The sequence below is a fragment of the Eulemur rufifrons genome, chromosome 14 (genome assembly GCF_041146395.1).
Source record: "Eulemur rufifrons isolate Redbay chromosome 14, OSU_ERuf_1, whole genome shotgun sequence".
NCBI classification, from domain to species: domain Eukaryota; kingdom Metazoa; phylum Chordata; class Mammalia; order Primates; family Lemuridae; genus Eulemur; species Eulemur rufifrons.
In genome coordinates, this window is record NC_090996.1 from 14,294,768 (window position 1) to 14,315,659 (window position 20,892).

The 20,892-nt window shown below is 49.8% G+C and overlaps 1 protein-coding gene across 1 annotated transcript in view; it reads right to left on the bottom strand.

Moving 5' to 3' along the window:
- SDK1 (sidekick cell adhesion molecule 1) overlaps positions 1 to 20,892 on the bottom strand; it is an 860,282-nt gene that overhangs the window by 115,159 nt on the left and 724,231 nt on the right. Inside the window, exons 23-25 of the mRNA XM_069486624.1 lie at positions 7,922 to 8,031; positions 6,062 to 6,212; positions 5,241 to 5,478 (exon numbers count right to left, since the gene is read on the bottom strand). Of these exons, the coding sequence (XP_069342725.1) occupies positions 5,241 to 5,478; positions 6,062 to 6,212; positions 7,922 to 8,031 (499 nt within the window). The remainder of the gene's footprint in view (positions 1 to 5,240; positions 5,479 to 6,061; positions 6,213 to 7,921; positions 8,032 to 20,892) is intronic.

The following is a 20,892-nucleotide window of genomic DNA, read 5'->3' on the forward strand; positions in this document are numbered from 1 at the left end:
GGTCATGCCAGTGAAACTGTCTTGTCTTCTTGGGTTATCTGCCTTTCACTCCAACAGTTTTTAAGATTTCCTCTTTGGTTTTGGTGTTTTGCATTTGTGCCAAATTCATTTTGGTGTGGATTTACTTTTATTTATTTTGCTCAGGATTCATGCTTTAGTCTGCATTCATTCATTCAGTCTGGTAAATAAGGTCTTTCATCAACTTTGGAATTTTTCCGCCATCATCTCTGCATATTTCCTCACTCTCATGTCCTCCCTCTTTCCCTTGTGAGTCCTATTAGATACATGTGAGCTCCTCTCATTCTGTTCTTTTTCTTTTAATCTCTGTCATATTTTCAAATCTTATGTCTTTGTGCTGTATTTTGAGTTATTTATCCAAATCCAGCTTCTAGTTTGGTAATTCTCTCTTTGACAGTGTCTAAATTGCTTTTTACCTGAATCATAGAGTTTTTGTTTTTTTTTCAATGACTGGGTCCTATTTGCTTCTTTCTTTAAAAACAAACAAAAAAACAAAAAATCTTCTTTACAAAATAGTATCTTAATATTAATGTTTTAATGCTTTCTTCTAATAATTTAAGATTTTAATAATTTTAAATGTACTTATCACATATTTCCTTTCAGACTACTGTATATTTTAAAGCAATCAGGGCCATCTATCTTTTTTTCTTTTCTTTTTTTAGGCTGTTCATTTTTAATTATGGCAGATTATTTCCTTCTGTGTTTGATAATTGTGATTCATATTTAAAAGGGCTTGATTTTTATTTGGGACAATGTGGCTATGACAATACCTATTCAGAAAAGGATTCATGTTGCTTCTGTTGGCTGCCCAGAAGGTTTGGCCTGGAACCACGTGGGGTTTTTATTTTCATTTTTGTTTGTTTTTGTATTCTCTTCTTATTTCGTTTTTGGAGAAAAGTAAAATCCCTTATTGGGTATAATATGTAACTATTTCAGAGGAGTTGATCACTATTTCCCCTGTGGGGAAGAGGATATTACAGGGAGGATGATCTTCAGGACCTTCTAATCATAGGCAAAATGTACAATCTATGAACCTTACTTCAGTAACATTTTATCTGTACAAAATTAATCTAGGAAGGGCTAAGCTTTTCTTTTAAAATATACCTTTATTGTAATATAATTCCTGTATCATATAATTCACTTATTTGAAGTGCACAATTCAATGTTTTTTAGTGTATTCACAGAGTTGTGCAATGATCATCACAATGAACTTGAGAACATTTCATCACCCCAAAAAGAAGCCCTGCACCCATAGAAATCACTCCTCATTCCTCTCAGGTCTAGGCAACTACTGTTCTACTTTCTGTCTCTATAGATTGCCTATTCTAGACATTTCAGATAAATGGCCTCATATAATATGAGATCTTTTGTGTCTGGCTTCTTTCACTTAGCACAATGTTTTCAAGGGTCACCCACATTGTAAGCATGTATCCTGAATCCATTCCTTTTTATAGCTGAATTATCTATTGTGTGGAAATAACACATTTTATTTATCCATTTGTCAACTGGCAGACACTTGGGTCGTTTCCACTTTTTGGCTATTAGAATAATGCTGGTATGAACATTTACGTACAAGTTTTTTGTGTAGACATATGTTTTCAGTTCTCTTGGATATACCTAGGAGTGGAATTTCCATGCCTTATCATAACTCTATGTTTAACCTTTTGAAGAATGCTAACTGTTTTCCAAAGTTGTTGCATCATTTTACATTCCCATACAGAAATTGGCAGTGTACAAGGTGCCAATTTCTCCATCCTTACTAATGCTTGTTATTGTTCATCCTTTTTTATTTTAGCCATCTTGGGGGTGTGAAGTGATATCTCATTATGGTTTGATTTGCATTTCCCTCATGGCTAATGATGCTGAGCAGCTTTTCCTGTGCTTATGGCCATTCGCATATCTCTTTTGGAGAAATGTCTATTCAGATCCTTTGCCCAGCTTTTAATTAGATCATTTGTCTTTTCATTGGGAAGTTGTAAGAGGTCTTTATATATTCTAGATACAAGTCCCTTGTGAGATATATAATTTGCAAATATTTTCTTCCATTTTGGGAGTTGCTTTTCATTTTCTTTATGATATTCTTTGAAGCATAAGGTTTTCATTCTGATGAAGTCCAATTTATCTATATTTTTTTTCTTTTGTTCTTTGTGCTTTTGGTTTCTGGAACCAAATTTTACATTAATTTCTCTCCTGGGAGTTTCTAGGCCATTCATACAGCATAAATTCAAAACCCAAATGCGAGTCGGGCACAGGACTCAGAGTTGCTCTTTTTCCCCTGTTCAGAGTCAGCAGACATGGACAAACTTCTGAAGGCAGGTCCTTTCTCCCCTGTCAAAGAGGGTACAGCCTTCAAGAGTCACGTCTCCATGCAGGAGTTTGGGTTCTGACTCCCTCCTTACATAGGTTCCAGGGGACTCTCCTGTTCCCACATGGGCACCAAATCCCAAGTCCTGAAACCACCAGGACGGATCCAGCCCCATCCCGGCCCACCCAGGGCAGCTGCGGCCTCACGCAGCACTTACTGCCAAATTGTTTTCAGCTCCCTTTGTGCCTCTCACACCTGGAGGTTTCCTTGTTTTTCTTATGAGCATATCAATACATTTAAAGTTTCAAGAAATTATATTTTATACATAATTTTCTAGTTGGGTTATAGCAGAATATTTTTTGAAAAATATTTTCTTGGCCTGCCTATTACTGGATTTGGAACTGTCCCTTAGAATTTCTTAAGTTCTCTTCTTTGTCAAAAAAGATTCAGACATTGAAGAAAATACAGCTTTTTAAAATTCATGTGATCACAGTCACAAGCCAAGTGTCAGTGTGTCTCAATCTCTTCTTTCTAACATAATAAAACCTACAGTCTGAGCGAGAGCTGGAGAAGACATCTGATCAGCCCGACTGCTTTGGAGAATCCCTCTTTAAATACTGGTCCTCTCAGAGCTTGACAGTTGTCACCACGGCTGCTCTCCAGGGGCTCTCATGGTTGGGTTCACAGTATGAGCCAAGAGCACTCCCCCAAGACAGTGACTCTGTCTCTCCCTGCTACTGTCCAGGGGTTCTCCCGCCCACCCTCACCACCCCCTCCCAGAAGATTAGGGGAAATAAAATCACAAACCTGCCTGGGAGCTTTTGCCTGGAATCTGTGATTGAAAGTTGACCAAAGCAAGGTAAATCCTAGGCATCTATGCGTGCATTTGACAACGGCAATGTGAGGCTCAGACTTACTTAGTGTCTGTCACTGGTGGGAACAGGGGAATGAGCCTTTATCCAGAGCTCCCCAAGATCTCCACGCTGTGGTGCACAGAGCAGGTGGCATCCGCTGGTACACGGAGTGCTGTGGGCTGCTGTGCCCCAGCCTAGGGTGCAGAACCATCCCCCACTCCCCCCCGGCTGACCACCTCAAGGCCCGAGAGCCAGGGTTTGGCACACCTGCACCCGGCCACAGCACAGGTGGCACCCCTGGCGTTAGACAGAATAGCACTGGGAGAAGTTGAGGGGCCAGGGCCGCCCCCCCTGGGCTCCGTGGATCTTCTTTTCCTTATTGCTCAAAGCTGATCCACGGCCTCCCTCCAGCTGTCCTCACCCCCTGGCATTGCCTCCCAAGACCTCTTCAGAGCTCCTCACGGGGCTTGTCTCGGGCAGGCTGGTGCTGGCAGCCATGGGGCTCCCCAGGTGTCCATCTTTCCTCCCCAGGAACTCCTTGGTCCTGAGGACGCTGCTTCCAAAGCCACCTGCAGCCCTGCCAGCAGGTCCTGAGCCAACCACGGCCGCCTGCCCTCCCTCCGGTTGGCGCACCAGGTTTGTCTCCAACGTGCCGACGTGCCTGGCTTTCCCAACTCATCCTTCAGTACGTTTCCCACCAAAGTCACTCTGAATTCTAGCTTTTTTATCTCCTATGGAGGTTTTTAACATTTAAAAATTTAATTAATTCATTTTGCCACTTAACACAACGACAGGGAGACTGTTCACATGGTGTCTGAGCCCAGGGACAGATGCAGAGAGGGGAAGTCCTTGAGCCATGTCTACTGCGGAGCTAAAATGTAGCGCTGAAGGATTTTCATCTAATGCAGAGAGTTGGTGCCGAGAAGGATGAGAGAACAAGTGGCATTTGACATCGATAAGCAAAGTGGCAGAGGACTGCCTGGGGGGAGGGGAGGGAGCGTTTTTGCTCTTTACCGCTGACCACTGGCCTACTTCACTGTCTCCTGCCTGGACAAAGGGCAGGAGTTTAAGTACTATTTCTAGCAGCCTAAGTCAGCCTAGAATGAACAGCCCCTGCAACATCAAGCCCATGCTGTGACATCCATCAAAGACGGCTCTGAAGAGGAAAGAAAGTTCACCCTTTTCAGGACAGAACGGGTTGCAGGGTGTCTTTAAAGAGTATTAGTTGTGCCCGTCCCTTTGTGTTTCTACAAACTCAAATTGGGCAAGAAAAGGTCCCCCAAACCACTATTGCCTGTTCGAGGTCAATCCACAAAGCCTGGAAGACTAGGGGCGTTCATGATTGGCGTAATGAGCAGAGATCCACTCGAGGGTGACCAAGAACACTTTTCCTGTTCTCCCCGGGATTAGCGTAACCCCTGCCTGGGCCCGGCGAGGTGAGCAGGGTGAGCTGCACCACTTCCGCACAGTGCGGAGAGGCCCGTTCCTTGCCCTTTCTTTGCCCTCTCGTAGCTGTACACAGAAGGCGCCTGTTTAGTCCTACAGAATAGCAGAGCCTGGGTCCTTGAATCACCTTGTGGAGGAGAGCCATCTACCCAGCAGGAACACCCGCCCTCGACTGTAGTATGAGTGAAAGGTAAGCTTCTGTTGTGTTACAGCAATTAAACTTTCGGGGTTCTGTTTGCTACCGCAGGCCGGACTACTTAACGTGCTACCCTATTCCTTCATGAGGAGGCCGTCCTCAATGCCCTTTATTTAAAGATCCTCCAGAGGATTTTTACACATTCTGGCTTTTCATCATTGACAGTGAAAATTATCCCAAATTAAAAAATAATAATGTGAGTCTGGTCCTTGCTAGAACTCATCATCAATTTCAAATGAATGGCTTGGGCCCTGGTGAAGTTCTACTGGGATTCCCATCGAGGATGGCCTACCAGTGGGTTAGGAGATTGCCAACGTAGACGCAAGTGGGATTTGGAGACTCAGGGCCACTAAGCCCCATCCGTCTCTAGCGAGGCGTGGAGAGGGCCACGTCCCTGGGACTGGAACTGCCTTCATCTTACCTGACTCCCTGGTCCGACCCCGCACCACCTCACTCCACGGCCCGGCCCCGACGGCGTTGAAGGCCTGCATCTGCAGCTCGTATTCCGTCCATTCCTCCAGCTCCTCGATGGTGAATTCCCTCTCCAGCCGGTCACTGACGACTTGGGCCAATGTGGAGGACGGGAGGTCTGGGCGCCAGTACTTAATCCTGTAGCCCACGGACTCAGGGTTCCCGTTGTACTGGGAATCGGGCAGGGGCTGTAAATGAACAACGGTCCATGATGAGCTCATGTCTCAGAACTGTCACCCTTAACGGTCTTAAAGGATGGGCTTGTCTTATGAGGCCAATTCCACAAAAAATACTTTCCTAAGGGAATAGTCTTAGAACCTTCTACTCTGTTTTTCCCTAAAACTTTTCCTCTGTTAATTAAATGAAACCCTGTCAGTAACTTTGGCTGGATATAATTTCTTTTAATACATTTTGGCTTAATTTTGTGGGGAAATGTTCTGATTAAATATCAGGCTGGCTTCCTTACAAATACTGAGTATTGGTTCCATGTTGACCCAGCTTAAGGACTTACAGGTCCAGCACGGAGCACCACCAGCCCTCCTCCCCCCAGGAATACCCCTCAGTTCCAAGAAAAGAGTGAGTAATGCTATTAATTAATCACATATCCTGGGCTGGTCTCAGATCCAGCACGAACTATATAATGTAATACTTTTCGGTTTAATCATGAGATTAGTTTTGATGAGGAGAAAAGCACGAGTAAGAGACTGCTAAGCTCTGGATTCCGTGCCTGCCCCGGCCACCTCCAGACGCTTGTCCCTGTGGCCCACTCACCACCCAGCGGAGCCGCAGGCTGGTCTCACTAGCGGTTCGGACCGTGATGCTGGTTGGAGCCACGTTGGGCGGGGCCTGTAGGGTCTGGATGACCCGGGATGACTGACTGTAGGGGCTCGGACCAACAATGTTCACCTGCTTCATTCGAAATCTAAAGGTAAAAAGACTGAGAGTTATTCCAAAGCAAAATGAGGAAAAAACAAAACCAAACCAAAAAAATCCCATGACTGCTTCTCAGGGGAAGGCTCCGACAAGTGTCTACCTGTATCATAAAGGCTGTTGCTCGTGGACATTCTCTTTCTACCTGTTTCATCAAAATGCAAATTAAAAATATATATTCCTTTTCCCTAAAAGCCTTCAAAGAATGGCAAATCTATTGCAACTCAACAATTTTAAATTCCCAAGTGAAACATAACTGGATGGGTTAGATGGCCAGAAATCTATGTCATCAGTTTCCATTGGCTGGTTCAACTTTTTGATCAGGGCATCAAAGATCAAGTAGCTATTCGACAGAACTGGAGTGCCAGAACGTTGCTACTGGGGGATAGTTCTGAAAGTTCAATATCTTTTTAGGGACCAAGGATACCCCTGCACCAACAGAAATGATTGCTGTTGGTTCAGGAGAAGAGCAATGGCCCCAGAATCCACATCCTGGATTCTAATCTGCTGAATAACTGTGAGACCTTCAGCAAATCAGACTCGTTTCCATTTATCTATGAAACGAAGTGGAGTCAGATATTCTTTAGAGCCTCTGGTAACACTTTCAGATTTGGCTCTTTATTTATATATAATTATTTGAATTCAAGTTACATACAAGAAAAATCCTAAGCACACAGGCACACACATAGTTATTATAGAGTTTCCCTAAATGTACCTCAATTTAAGACAGGGACACTGATCTCTAATTGTAGTTCCTGATCTTTGAAATAATTATAGAGTTGCAGCTAATTTCACATGGTAAGTTTTGGACCCCAACAGCTCATTTTAAGCTAAACGTTTTTCTTTAAAAACCAGTGCATTGTGCCTTGATTTGTCTGCTCTAACCTTAGAAAGGATGTTAAAATGAATAGAAGCTAAACAATTTCTCATTAGGTTTTTTTTTTTTTTTAAAAAGCTAACTTTGGTTTTTGTATGAAAAGAATGTTCTTCACAAAGATGTAATTTCACCTTTTACTCCCTGTATTAGTAATTCTTATTCTTTCATTCCCCAATCTTATGAAATGTATCTGTCCTGGCAGAATAATGACATTATCCAACTCAACATCTGGTGATAACTGGAAATTTCATCTCCCTCAACGGCCTTACGGGAAGCCGTAACGTCGCTAACGGCTCGTGATCACTCTACCCTTTGTTAAGGCCAAGGATTTACGGCCTGATCAGTCTCAGGATCAAGAAGCAAAAGGTTAAATGGCACATTAAGTGCTTGACAAGTGAGACGAGCAGCTCCTGGGCCCTGGAAGGGGAGCAGGAGGATATGCCCAGGACATCTGCTTTGTTTGCACACAGCATGTTAACAGTCTCAAGAGGTTGTGGAGTTTTGTGAAGAAAAGCGCCACATTTCCGCCGCCTGTGGTTCTTGGTTATTAAGCCTAATATAATAGTGAGCCATTTCTATACGGTACTTGCTGGCTAGTATTGATGTAAATAACATTGCTAATCTATCATCTGGGTATAATCTCCCTCGGAATCATAACCAACTGTGTATCTTGCCTACTCCTTAAGGCTTTGATTTATGGTTATTGCTACTTGGAAACTTCTAATTTGCATGTGTTCAACTGGGTTTTGTTATTGCTGACAGAAGCCACCTGCTGGAGATGCCAACACTTCCTCCTGCGGCAGCGTATCACCTGCTGTGCTCACCTGTAGTGAGTGTAGGGCGTGAGGTTTGGGATTTCCAGCGTCTGGGCGTCAGGCTCATTCTCCTCTTCGTAGAGGGTAACCCATTCCTCCTCATCGCCGATGGCTCCAACCTGTGCAAAGGGAGATCCTGAGACTGCTGGGCCTGAGGCTGCCCTACGGACCACATGCCCAGTGGGCAGTGGGCTGGGCAGAACTGCACAGCATCCCATACCTAGGATATGCTGAGTCCTGCACACCCACCTCTTGGGCCCTGGAGATATGGGCTCTTGCTATGGCCATCATCAAGTCTGGTGGGTTTTGGTCAAGAACCGAGCCCCAGGAGGCGGGACCTGGAGAGTGGCACTTCTGGGAACAAAGCCCTGAGGGCTCAGAGACTGGCAGTGACATAGAGGACCTCCAACACTGTCTTGTCCTTCCTCCCATTTGACAGGTGAGGCCTCAGAGAGAGGCTCAGAGAAGGACTTGGCCAGGATCCCAGCGTGAGCTGCAGGCACAGGCTGGGTGTCCTCACCACACACTGACCAGCGGGACTATCTCTCCCCACTTCTGCTCTGATCCTTTCTGCCCCCAAAAGACACCACTGCTGGCCCATGAAGTGAGGAAGGTCCGTACATAAAGAAGGACCAAGCTTCTGCCCTGGGAGTCAGATCCGGCAGTCCCCGTCCCTTTAAGATTTAAAGGAACCGCTTCAGAGCAGAGCTGACTGGGGAGAACCCTTCCCTTCAAACAGCCTTGGCATTTCCAAGTCAGCTAACAGGGGCCCCTCAGGGTGCCCTCTGAGCTCCCAGCTCTATCCCTCCGAGCCTCGGGTCCTGCCCAGCGATCCGCCTACTGTGGACTTTGCTCCCTCCGTGAGCGCCATGCCATCGGCCTGCTCAGGGCTCTTTCGTTTCCTGGACCCCTGGTCTGACCCCAAGCCACCTCTCTCACTCTGCCTTGCTCTTTGCTGTCTCTGAAACCTGAGTGCCCACTGTGGCTTCTATGTCTGCCCGAGCCAAGCTGACCACACCCCTCACCCCCGTGCCAATGCCACACAGACCGCCCAGCACGGGAGTCACAGGGCAGACCCCGCAGCCTCATGCCAGCCGGGAGAGCCCTGGCGCTCCTGCATCCCTGTCACAGGCGCACTTGGGCCCCGTGTGGCTGTGTGGCTCTGGAGGACCCAGGGACACATAGAGAAGTCAGGCTTCGAGCATAGAGTGTGTCAGGCTAACAGGGCCCTGAGCAGTTAACATTTCATAACTGGCTTAAATGACAGACTAGGAAAGGTGCTCATTAGGTTTGCGGCGGAAACCAAGTTGGCAGGTGGCCAAGTCACGGGAGGGTGGCGTGAGAATCCAAAACGACCTTGGATGCGGAGGATGCGGCGGCGCCTGCGTAAGCACAGGTGTTGGGGCTTCCTGAAGCAGGCTAAAGGCGAAGCACAGAACCCAAGTACACTAAGTGAAAGGCATCAAAGTAGTGGGTGGCGCCTCCAAACGTTACCACGTGACCTAGCAAGTCCACTCCTACATACATCCTGAAGAATTGAGAACAGGGGCTCTAACAGAGACCTGGACACACATGTTCATGGCGCACTATGCTCAACAGCTGAAACACGGGCAAATGTCCACGGATGAATGGACAAACACTCTGGCCCAGCCACACAATGGAATAGTGTTCAGCTGTAAAAAGGAATAAAATACTGACACACGGTACCACATGGATGAGCCTCAAAACGTGACGCGAAGTGGAAGCAGCCAGATCCCGAAGTGCACACACTGCGATTCCATCTTATGAAATAACCAGAGTAGGTCTGTCTGCAGAGACAGGATGCAGATTGGTGGTTGCAGGGGCTGGGGAGTGACTGCTTCCTGGGCACGGGGCATCCTTTTGTGTGAAACTACTAACTTGTGAATTGTACACTTTAAATGGTTAATTTTCTGTTACGTGAATTTCACCTCACTTGGAAAAGAAACATTAAAATAAAAATGTAGGATGACTGTCCAAAAACAGCGGGTGGAAAAAGATCTGGAGGTCAGAGTAGACAATGAGTAGCCCAGAAGTCAGCAAAGCAGCAAGGCAGTTAAAAGTGGGGCAGTGTCATTAGGAAGAGACTGCAGTTTGCATAGCTGGAGGAGGAAGGGGGACAGCGCCAAAGCTGGCCGGTTCTCAGCACCTCGACAGTCACCAAAGTCCTCAATCCTCACTTCAGAGACACAGAAAACAAGGTTTAGTGGATAGATTAAGGTTATGCAGAATACTACTCCTGGAGAAGGGAAGAGCCTACACTAACCTGGGGGGACAAGCTCTAGAACCAGACAGGACCAGGCCTTGTCCAGGGACCCACGGCTGCTGCCTGCCTCCCTCATCGTGTCTGTGAGGAGGGAAGGACCAGGAGACTGGCCCACGCAGAATGTGGCCTGGGGCCATCCAACCCCAGTGGGCAAACGGAGGATGAGCCAGGGGACGCGGGGATCACAGGGAGCTCGCCAATGTCCACCAGAAAGCCCGCCCCGGCATGGTGTTTAGCACAGGGGAGATGCTCGGTGTTTATGTACAGTCGGTGGAAGAGGGAGCTAACAGATAAGCCACAGAGCTGCAAGAAATCACCCAGCCCATTGTCCACCCGAGGAAGCCGAAGTCCAGAAAAGAGTGACTTGTTCAAGGTCACAGCTCAGCACAGCCCACAATGCCTTCGAGGCCTCCAGATGGAGCGAAAACACAGAGCAGCAGGGAGTGGGGTGTGGGGTGAGGACGCACAGCAGCTCAGGCTCCCCGGGGAGGGGAGGAGGGGAGATGGCCAGCAGCTGGGACAGAGGCTGGGGGCGGCATGCTGAGCCCTTCCTTTTCCCAGCTCACATCCTACCTTTCGATCAATTACTAATGAAATTTATGAATCCTTTCAAGTCAGAATTCTGCCAAATTCGGCTGAATTTTACTGAGTGTAGAATGTGGGCCCCACAGCTTGGTTCAGTGGTTCAGAGTCCCAGGTGACTGAGACGGGCACCTCTTAGTGAGATGAATCTGCATGTTAAACCAAAGTGCTGGGCTATCTGGTGGAAAATAAGTTTACAGAAAAGTAAGGAAAGAAGAAAGAAAAAGAGGTGACTTGAAGTTTAGACCAGTCAACTGGAGACCTTTTACTGATCACTCAATTCCACGTTCAAGGGCCAAGGACAGAGCCGGCAGTCAGGGTGTTGTGCATGGCTCTGCACAGGGCTGGCCGGGCGCCTCCCACCTCCTTGCCCCATCTGCCCGTGTGTGAGGGGAGACACGTGTGGCGGTTCTATTTATTCCCCAAGGTGGAAATATGGACACTCATTCACCTTTGCAAAGAGCCTCCTTTCTTTTTCTGTTTGTTTGTCCCCTACCCGGACTTCCCACCCTGGATGCCTGTTCTGAGCTCCCCGAGGGAGAAATAAACAAGGCCGGGGGACTCTGAGTCCTGCGGTCAGGGGCTCTGCCTCGCACCCTGCCGTCCTGCTCTTGCCTTGGTGCCGGCTTGTGTGGATGTGTCCACCCGGCTGCTCCCCGGCCCTGTGGACACCTTCAGCCTGTCCAGGCACTGAGCGTGGGACGTGCCCTTGGCCACAGTGGCCACTGCAGCGTGGGCAGCGCCAGGGCAGAGGCTCTGGGATTCAAGGCCGTTGTACCCACGACCGACAGGAATGGAAGGGATGTGGCAAGACTTGAGACACTGCCCAGAGGAAAGAGAAACCTCGTGGGTGCTGCAGGAGCAGGAGAGTGAGGAACAAGTACACCAAGAGGTGACCACGCTCACCCTGCTTCTCAGAGAGCCCCAGGGCCTACAGCGCCACCAGCCAAGGTCCTGGGAAATGGTTACACAGCTAGGACCCGAGGGGCCAGCAGAAAATGAATCTCTACCCAATCCTCCCCGCTGCACAGGAGCGTCCTGTGGAGAGAGGGCTTCCCTTGCAGGGTCCCAAGGCCCCGCTGCCATTCTCCAATAGGTGACTCCTAAACTGCCCCTAAGAAGGGAACATCCACTAACTGTGAGGCTTTTGTTTTGCTGAGTAGAACCCAGTTCCAGGGCTGGGACCCAGTGGATGATGACAACAGAGAAGGACTGAGGCTGGCAGCCAAGGTCAAACTTTCCAGCCCTTTCCACCCAGCTCTGGGCCTCCCCCCGCCTTTTTTTTTTTTCTTGAGACAGAGTCTCAGTCTGTTGCCCAGGCTAGAGTGCCGTGGCGTCGTCATAGCTCACAGCAACCTCAAACTCCTGGGCTCAAGCAATCCTCCTGCCTCAGCCTCCCGAGTAGCTGGGACTATAGGCATGTGCCACCATGCCCAGCTAATTTTTCTATATATTTTTAGTTGTCCAGCTAATTTCTTTCTATTTTTAGTAGAGACAGGGTCTCGCTCTTATTCAGGCTGGTCTCAAACTCCTGAGCTCAAACGATCCGCCCACCTCGGCCTCCCAGAGTGCTAGGATTACAGGCGTGAGCCACCGCGCCCAGCCTTGGGCCTCCCTTTTTGAAAGATGTGATTTGAACAGGTGCCAATCACCAGAGAACCGAAGTGGTATCACGTGTCCCCACTTGGCTCTGCCTGCACGTTCCCTCCCAACCCCAGTGTGTCATTACCTGAGGGCAGCAGGCAGTCTCGAACACCTGCACCCTTGCACACGCTCTCTCCTCTCTCATGTGTGTCTGCTCCGTCTGCCCCTTCTCTGTGCAACTGGCAAACTCCTCTGGAATCCAGGGAGCATCTGGGCCTTCCGGAAGCCTCAGGAACTACATCCCCCTTTGCCCCCCACTCCCCCAACTGGGGTGTCTGAACCTACTGTCCTCGTTCTGTGCTCCCATAGCATCTTCTACATACCAGACACAGTGCTGAGCTTATTTGTCAAAGCATTCATTTAAAAACACGACTCAAACAATACACAATGAGTGTCAAAGATTCATTTCGCTTGTTAACGAGGGAAACCAGTAGGATGATAAAACTGATTCAGGGGAAAATATAAGAGTCAACATATTGTGGAGTCAATGAAAGAAGGAATGCTTAAATAGGTTGAAAAATTAGAAATAAAACTGGTTATAAGAACAACACAACCATAACCTCTGGCTTTGCAACTTTCAATCTTCTACAAGGTATTCTAGCACCTGACTTCACAGCATCTGGGCCAAATCAACAAACAGTAAGTCAAACACAATTGTATCCCTTATGGCAAATGACACTTAGGCAGGCTTATTCAAAGAGGTACTACCCAGCAAACTCTGGCCCTTGGGCCAAATGTGGCCCACTTCCTGTTTTTGTAAATAAAGTTTTATTGGAACATAGCCCTTGACACAGGCATTGCTGCTGGCTACTTTCATACTTCCACAGCAGAGCTGCACGGTTGTTACAGACCATTTGGCCCGAAAGCCTAAAGTACTTACTATCTGGCTCTGTCCAGAAAAAGTTTGCCAACCCCTGCTCCAACATGCCACCAAACACACACCGTGCTCCTTCTCCTCCATTTCTGAGTCGTCTTGCCATGTGGTGCTGTCACTACTGCCCGCCTGCAGACCACCGCTGAGGCGCGTACAGGGTCTGACTCAGCCCTGTATCTCCTGCATCTCTGCCAGCCGCTAGCCTAAATTTGGTGCTCAGCCCCGTCTCACACACGAACGGATATACAAATGAACGTGTGAGTGATTTGAAAATCAGTATGGAAAATGGGTTGTTTTACACGGAGCTCCAAATGCAAATTATCACCAAAAATGTAACTTCACTTACAGACCTCTGGCAGTAAAACTTAAATGTCTATAATAAAAGGTTTACATTTTTATCCAAAGAGACCAGGATTCTTTTCAGTGAGGAACAGGAGTTCTTTAACCCTCGCTGGGCTCCTCTGGCTCTCCAGTCAGATTTCAAGGCTGTCATGACAGAGTGTTCGAGACGGAACCGGCTGCTCACTGACAATGTGCCGGCCATGCAGTGAGGCAGAGTTCTTTACAGATAAAACAAATCAAAGCTCCATGGGGAAGCTGGGATTTTTGAAGCTCTTTTTTTTTTTTCATTTTTTTAACTTCTTTTAAAGCTAACAAACAGTACTTCACAATACTTATTACAAAAGCAGAAATGCCACACATCTGAAATGCCACTTCGCAGGGGGCAGTTCTCCAGGCCCATTAACAGCACGCTGTCTGCCAATGCCACTGGAGCCGCTGTGGCCCCACCACGCCCCACCGGGAGGGCCCCTGCCTGCCCACTCCTCGCCTGGCCTGCGTTTGGCGCCAGCGGCCAGCAGGCTGGGCCTGTTTGTCTGCCGGGCGAGTCGTGTGCACCAGGTCCAGCCTCCGGGAAGGCTGGTGGAGACCGGGTGGGCCGGGCAGGACCTCGAACACTCCCGCCAGGAGGCTCCGTGGCCGTGATGAGCTCAGCACCCAGAGGCCAGGGGTCAATGGCCACTTAGAGGATGGTCATTAACCTCATCCAAAAGGTAATTCTGCAGATGGGGAGGAAGCACACAGAGCGGCAGCTGCGAGCGGGGAGGCAGGGCGAGGAAGCAGCTCTCCTTTCATCCTGAGCTAAGAAGAGGCAAAAACAGATGCTCCCAAACTCTTTTCATGGAAACGTGCCAAGCCAAGTGCACCCTGCTTGGCTGAAACTCTGGTGTCAGCAGGAAAACTTGCATGTCTAGCAAGATGCACAGACACCGAGTACTCTCTTATTCTGAGCCGCGATCCCGTGTGCCACAGCCAAATGCAGCTTCCCCAAAGGAGGCAGCTGGAGAGGGCAGAGGCAGAGGGACAGATGGGGGCTTCCGGCAAAAGTGCTCGCAGCACACCCAGGAAGGGCCTTGAGGCCTGCGGGAGGCCCAAAGGCCAGTTCCCCACACAAGTCCAAGAGTCTGCGAACCTGAGGGTTGCTGAGCGGATTCTTCTCAGCACTCGATTGATCCATCTCAGCTCCCAAGGAGGTTTCATGCTTCCAAACAGCCCCACCAGATTCCCCAGCCCTTCCCTCCCGGCTACTGTCTTTCCAGGTAGTTTCTAAATATTCTTTCTGTCTGCAGAAGCAGAAGGGCTGAGAAATGACCGTCTAGGTTTCTGATCACGTTCCTTCCATGCTCAGCTCTGCTCTTCGGGCTCCTCTGAGGCAGGTTCTCTGCTTCTCCTGTGCCCCCATCTGTTTTTCTCTGGCTCCTCCTCTGTCCCTGGCAACCCTAAAATAAAGTCTCCTCCAAAGTCTGCCCTTGCCCCCTCGGCTACGGCTTTTCCTGCCCCTCCACAGGGACACTCAGCTCTCTGTCCGCGGCCTGCTCTCCTGCTGACCGTAGGGTGGACATTTCCCGGTTCTAGACATCTCTGCACTAGTACTCGAAACTCGGCAGCCCAGCCCAGAACAAGTCATCTTCCTCCCAAGATAGCTGTGCCTCTGGAGGCCACACATCTGGTCCTGACAGCACAGTCCTCTCCGCTGTCCCCTCCAGCATCCAGGGTCGATGCTGCTTCTCTCTCTACCCTTGTGAGCGCAGCTGCTGTGCGGTGGGGACTCCACACCACTCTCAGTTTGCTCAGTCTCAGTGGCAGGACCCTGGGTCAGCAGCTCCTGACTTTTGCTTGAACTATTTTGACAATCTAGCTCAGTGAATTTTTAAAAAGAACACTATCGTCCTTGCTACCTTAGGACAAACCAGAGGGTCAGGGCTGCCTGGCTGTTGGTCTCCCAGGTACATGTGGCAGCCACTGGCCCAGGCAAGGCAGCTCCGCTGATGGGCAGTTTGAAAACCGCAGGTCCCACAGTGCCCCATCGTGTCTCTATGTGTCGGACTCCCTCCCCCACGTGGTGCAGCCCGAGGAGTGCCCCTACAGCACGGATCTCAGGGACTCCTGGGCTCAGTGCTCAGAGCCATAGTGAGGGCCGAGCAGTAGAGGGACTCCAGGGTCCCTGACACTCAGACAGCACGCGGTTTATCTCTCTGACCCAAGCCGCGGTGTACGGCACTCACTGTCCACAGAGTCGAGTCCAGCCTCCTTGGCTGGCCTGTGCTGCCTACAGTCTCACCTGATCCAACCTCCACTGTCGTCTTCCAATATTCCTCATCAGGCTTCCGGGACAAAGCGCCCCAGACTGCGTAGCTCACAAACAACAGCAGCTTGTTTTCTTGCAGTTCTGGAGGCTGGAAGTCCAACCGGGATGAGCTTCTAGGTGGCAGGGGAGCGAGGGTGCTCTCGAGGTTCCTTTCACAAGGGCCCTAATCCCCCCTCTGACCTAATACCATCACCTTGGGGGTGGGGGTTTCAACACAGGGACCTGGGGGTCCAGATATGCAGCCCACAGCACCTGCCTTCTCTCCCCTGTGCTCCTTCCAGTCTGGCCCATTTGTTCACATTCCCCAAACGCGGCCCCATGAAATCGCCTTCCCACCCCAACCCCATGAAGAGGCTTCTCCCAGGGCCACCTCTGCGCCCCCATGACTGTCCCTGTGCTGGAAGGCCCATGCACCAAGCAGTCTGGGAGCAGTCCCAGCCCCCCACCCCTGTGGCCTCCCCAGGCCTTCTCTGCTCCTGGCTCTTGTTCATCTCTCACACGCACTGGCTTCCCCTGCGCCTGTCACATGTGTTGTGTCTGTCCTGTCTCTCCCATTAGACACAACCCCCCTCAAGGACAATGGGATGCCAATGTCCCCCGTGCCCCACGGTAGGATTTCGTGCTCCGTCATGCATGAAGGGGACCCAGGGGAGTGGCTTCTGCTCTGCAGTCAAACACACCAGGCCAGCAAACCAGGCCGGGCTGGTGCCCATGAGACGTTCAACACTTTGGCCTTGTCTGTACAGCAAGGACAACAAAGGTGACCCCAAAGGGCTATTAGGAGATCCAGACGGGGCGAGGGGAGAGGACAGCCTGGAAGACTGGCACATGGCATCCTGCTTGGTGACCAGAGCTGCAGTTTCTTCCGGGCATTTTCAGGCAGAAACGAGCCAGCCCCCAGTGCAGCACTCACAGCCTTCCATGCAGGCTCTGCTTCCCCCCCACCCCCCACCTTGCCCATCACGTCCCGCTCACACGTGCTCTATGTGGCCCCTGGGCCTTCCCCGCCGGTGCATCAGCCACGTCTCCCCGGTGCTGTGCTTGGTGCTTGCACATCTGGGCCTTGCTGGCCCTGGACGGACCACCCCTGCCAGGTTAGCCAACTCCCGAGACAGCAAACAACTTGCCCGTGGGGACAATTTCCATATCTGAAGCCCACCTACCAGCCCCCCCTCTGGGGGCTCTCACACTCCGGGCCATCAGGCCCTGCCCTAATCACCCAGGGCCAGGTGCCAGGCAGCTAGGGACAGAGGTGAACGAGGGACAGAGACCAATGCTAAGCCTGCCTCACCTGCCTCGGCCATTCCTTCCCTCAGAAGCCACAACAAAAGCTCCTACCCCAGAACCCCTGTACTCCACGTATGCCCCCCAGGTGTGCCGTGCCCCCTTCTCTTGGGATGTGTGAGTAATGAGCTGTCTCTTCAACACCGTTTGTCTCCTGATCTATAGGCCTCACCATACCTGAATAAAAATTCTACATTTTAAAATAAGTGCTGTGTATTTCCTAACTCTAAGCCTTTCATTCCTCTATTCTCCCTGCTTGAAATGTCCTCCTCCTGTGGAAATACTGTTTACCCTTCAAGGCCCACCTTAAATTCCACCTCCTACCTGGAGCTCTCCTTGATTACCTTCGTCACTCACTTGCTCTCCTATAATCTCTTAGCAACAATTCATTATGCCAATTCTCAAGGTCTCATTCGTACCAAACACCAGACCACCTCTCAATCCTGCTTCCCGCATTCTCTCCCCCAAAATTATGAGTTCCTGGAGGGAGAAAGTAAAAAGTTTTCACCTTAGTAATCTTGTATATAGCATGATACCTGAAACAATGAAACCTATAAAACAGTAGGTGCTTAATAAATGTTTGCTGGATGAATGGATGAACGAATGAAACAAATATAAAACCTAATGACTGGCAAAATGAAACACACAGGCAAATCTAAAAATCCGATGAGAGAATTAGGACGAAAGAATTACAGCACAGAGCAGTCCTCAAACAGAACAGGAAAATTTTACTCGCATAAAATTTAATTTGGTTTGACAGTTGTGATTTATATATACGTTGACCTCCATTTCTCGAAAATGACATTTGTAGTAAAACACTTCCTTCGGTCCTGCTGGAGTTGTCACTTATGCTGCAGTATTTTCTTCTACTGTGGTCGTTCTGAAAGTCCCATTATAGAACGTAAACGGACCTCATAGACTAATGAACAAAAGGCCACTTTGAACCTTTCGTCGGGTACAGATTTCCTACGCTGGCCGAGAAATCTGAGGGAAAAGTCATTCTAAGGGTGCTATTATGGACAATCAAACAACCAATAAACATTTTGAAATGTCTGAGTATGTATTTCATTGTCACCTGTCTCCACAGCACCTAAATGCCTAGGCAGAGACATTACACCAGAACAAAAGACAAAGCCCGTCTCGGCAAATTTACCCAGATGACCACATTATTATTGAAGGAGCCATTAGAGCCGATGACAGCTCTCCTATGCGTACGCGACAGGCTGTTCAAAAATAATGTCACTCTTTTTCTTCCTATTATGAAAAAGAAATTCAACCATAGCCAGGGTTGGTTACAATCCAAATGCTGACAGATATTTATCAAAAGGGCCACAAACAGCCCTTAAGTCCACCCGTAATGAGGAAAGGGGGAGACATAAAATTAGTGATTAGAAACCCTCAACTCCAGTGAAGTTGAAATGATGAGATAAAAACACTTGGCTGATGAACCTGAAGGAGATGGAACACACCAGAATTTCCTTCCCCCTTCGGAGATGATAGGTAGCCAAGCGGACAGTTAAGTAAAACAAAGGGCTGCTTTTAAAGGATGGGAACTCCGCCTCCAGCAGGTTGGGCTGTTTCTGACCCAGCTGACATTTGTGCAGTGACCCACCCACCTGCTCACGGGCATGTCCCGAACCTTCCTTCTATGCGCCAGGCCCTGCTCTAGGTGCCCAGGCGAGATCCCACACGGGATGGACAAGGCCCCTGCTCTCACCAAGCTGTGTTCCTGGGAGAACAAAGACAATAACCACCTAACAGATAAACACAGACGAAACGGAGCAGTGCGAGAGCCCCTTGGCCCTGCTGGAGTCGTCTGCTTCACAGACCAGGTGAGCCCCCGTCTAGGGCCAGCCCAGGCTGTGCTGCGGCTCTGTGCTTGCCGCGAGGCGGGCTGGGGCAGGGGCAGGCAGATCCTTCTGCAGAGACAGGCCGGCCCCGCCCTCTAGGCCACATGAAGCCTGGGAGCCCCGTGTGCTGGTTGGGAAGCCCCTGGCCGTTTCTGAAGTTAATTTCTACCAGGAAAAGGAGATAAGAGATTGCTAGATTTGACATTTTTCAAGCTGTGGGATTTTGTAGTTCTGTCTGAATGCACTGGAAGTACCAACGGCTTGACTCTGCACTGACACTCTGGGTGTTCAAGCCCAGGCTGGTTTCTGGCCCGAGGACCACGGGTCTCTTCCTGGGGTACAATCCTTCCACTCACTGGGGACCCAGCCACCCCGTTCTCTGACCACAGAGACGTCAGTGCGCCCTGTCTCCCATTCTCAGCTCCTGCTGGCACTGATCATGCCTGGCGGGCCCGCAGGCTGGGGCCTGCTGTTCTGGGTGTTTCCTAGGGCTTAGCTGGCACTCTCTCCACAGGCCTCTCTCCGGGAGTAAGCGCAGGGCTAAGCCCCAGAACATGCTCTTTCCTCCCAAGCCCACAGTGTCTCACGCAGCCTTCTGGGAGGCCAAATGTTTGCTTGCCTTGACTTTATTATTTTTATTATGAACTTCCATTTATGAAATGCCTAATATGTGCCAGTCCCAGGCTAAAGCTTTAAATGCAATACTAGTTTCCCAATTTTAGGATGAAGAAACTGAGGCTTAGAGAGGGTTCACAATGCCCCGGTGTTCTGCCTAGAAAGCAGCCAGGCCCAGTGCCCAACAGAACTAGGGAATTACAGGCATCAGAGTGAGGGGATCAGAGCATTGTATTCCACGGAGCCCTGGGCATTTCCAAACCTCAACATTGCCCCATTTGCTACCCTTAACACTCCTACGGGCTCTTGAAGGGAGAAAAAAATTACAGAAAATACATACACAGGAAAGTGGACATGTTAGAGCAACATTTCAGGACAGCTCCCCATTGTCTGCACCTCCCATCTGCACGAGGAAGGTCTTCATGCATGAAACCTCCGGCCTGTGCCCTTCGCTCCCCTCTGGGGCAGAGCCACTGCCGTGCGATCTCCTGTCTGGTTTCTTCCCAAGTGCCGTGGAGGCAGGGGCTGCTTTTCACTGGTCCCGAGGCCATGGGGTCCAGCACAGGAGCGGAACACAGCGCGTGCGAGCACGGAGGGCCTGGATGAGAAGTCCAGGCGGAGCATGTCCAGTGTAAGGGAGCAGAGGGGAGCCCCTATCCAGAATTCTCGGGCGACACATTTGGCTTTAAAACGCCTAGCCACCCAGGCAAAAGGGGGCTACCCTGCGTTGTGTGGGCTTCACTTCTGACAAGAGAAAGTGTAATAGACATGCTCATCTGCAGAGACAACATTTTCCCTAGAATTCATCTCTAGGAGAAATTTATTGCAAAAGGCTTTGGATCAAGGGCACGTTAGAGAAACGGAAAGCCCCATAGATCCTGGGCGATGTCCTCCCAGGCGAGCGCATCAGCAAACAGAAAAATGAAACAAAGCCTGTGGCCTTCATCCGTCAGCCGAGATGCAGTCCCCGGCACCGAGTGCACTCAGGAGACAGACAGTGTTACCTGCGCCCTGACTTCACCGAGGAATGCGTCATTCCTAAGGACATCGCTGTCAACATGCCGGGCCACCTCGGCGTCGGGGAGTGTCCTACCTGGGGGCTCCCGGGCACCCACCTGCTCCGTCTCCACTACTCTTTAGTTACCGAGAGACCAGCACTAAACAGACGGGAGCTTTATTTTATTAGCCCATAACACTCTC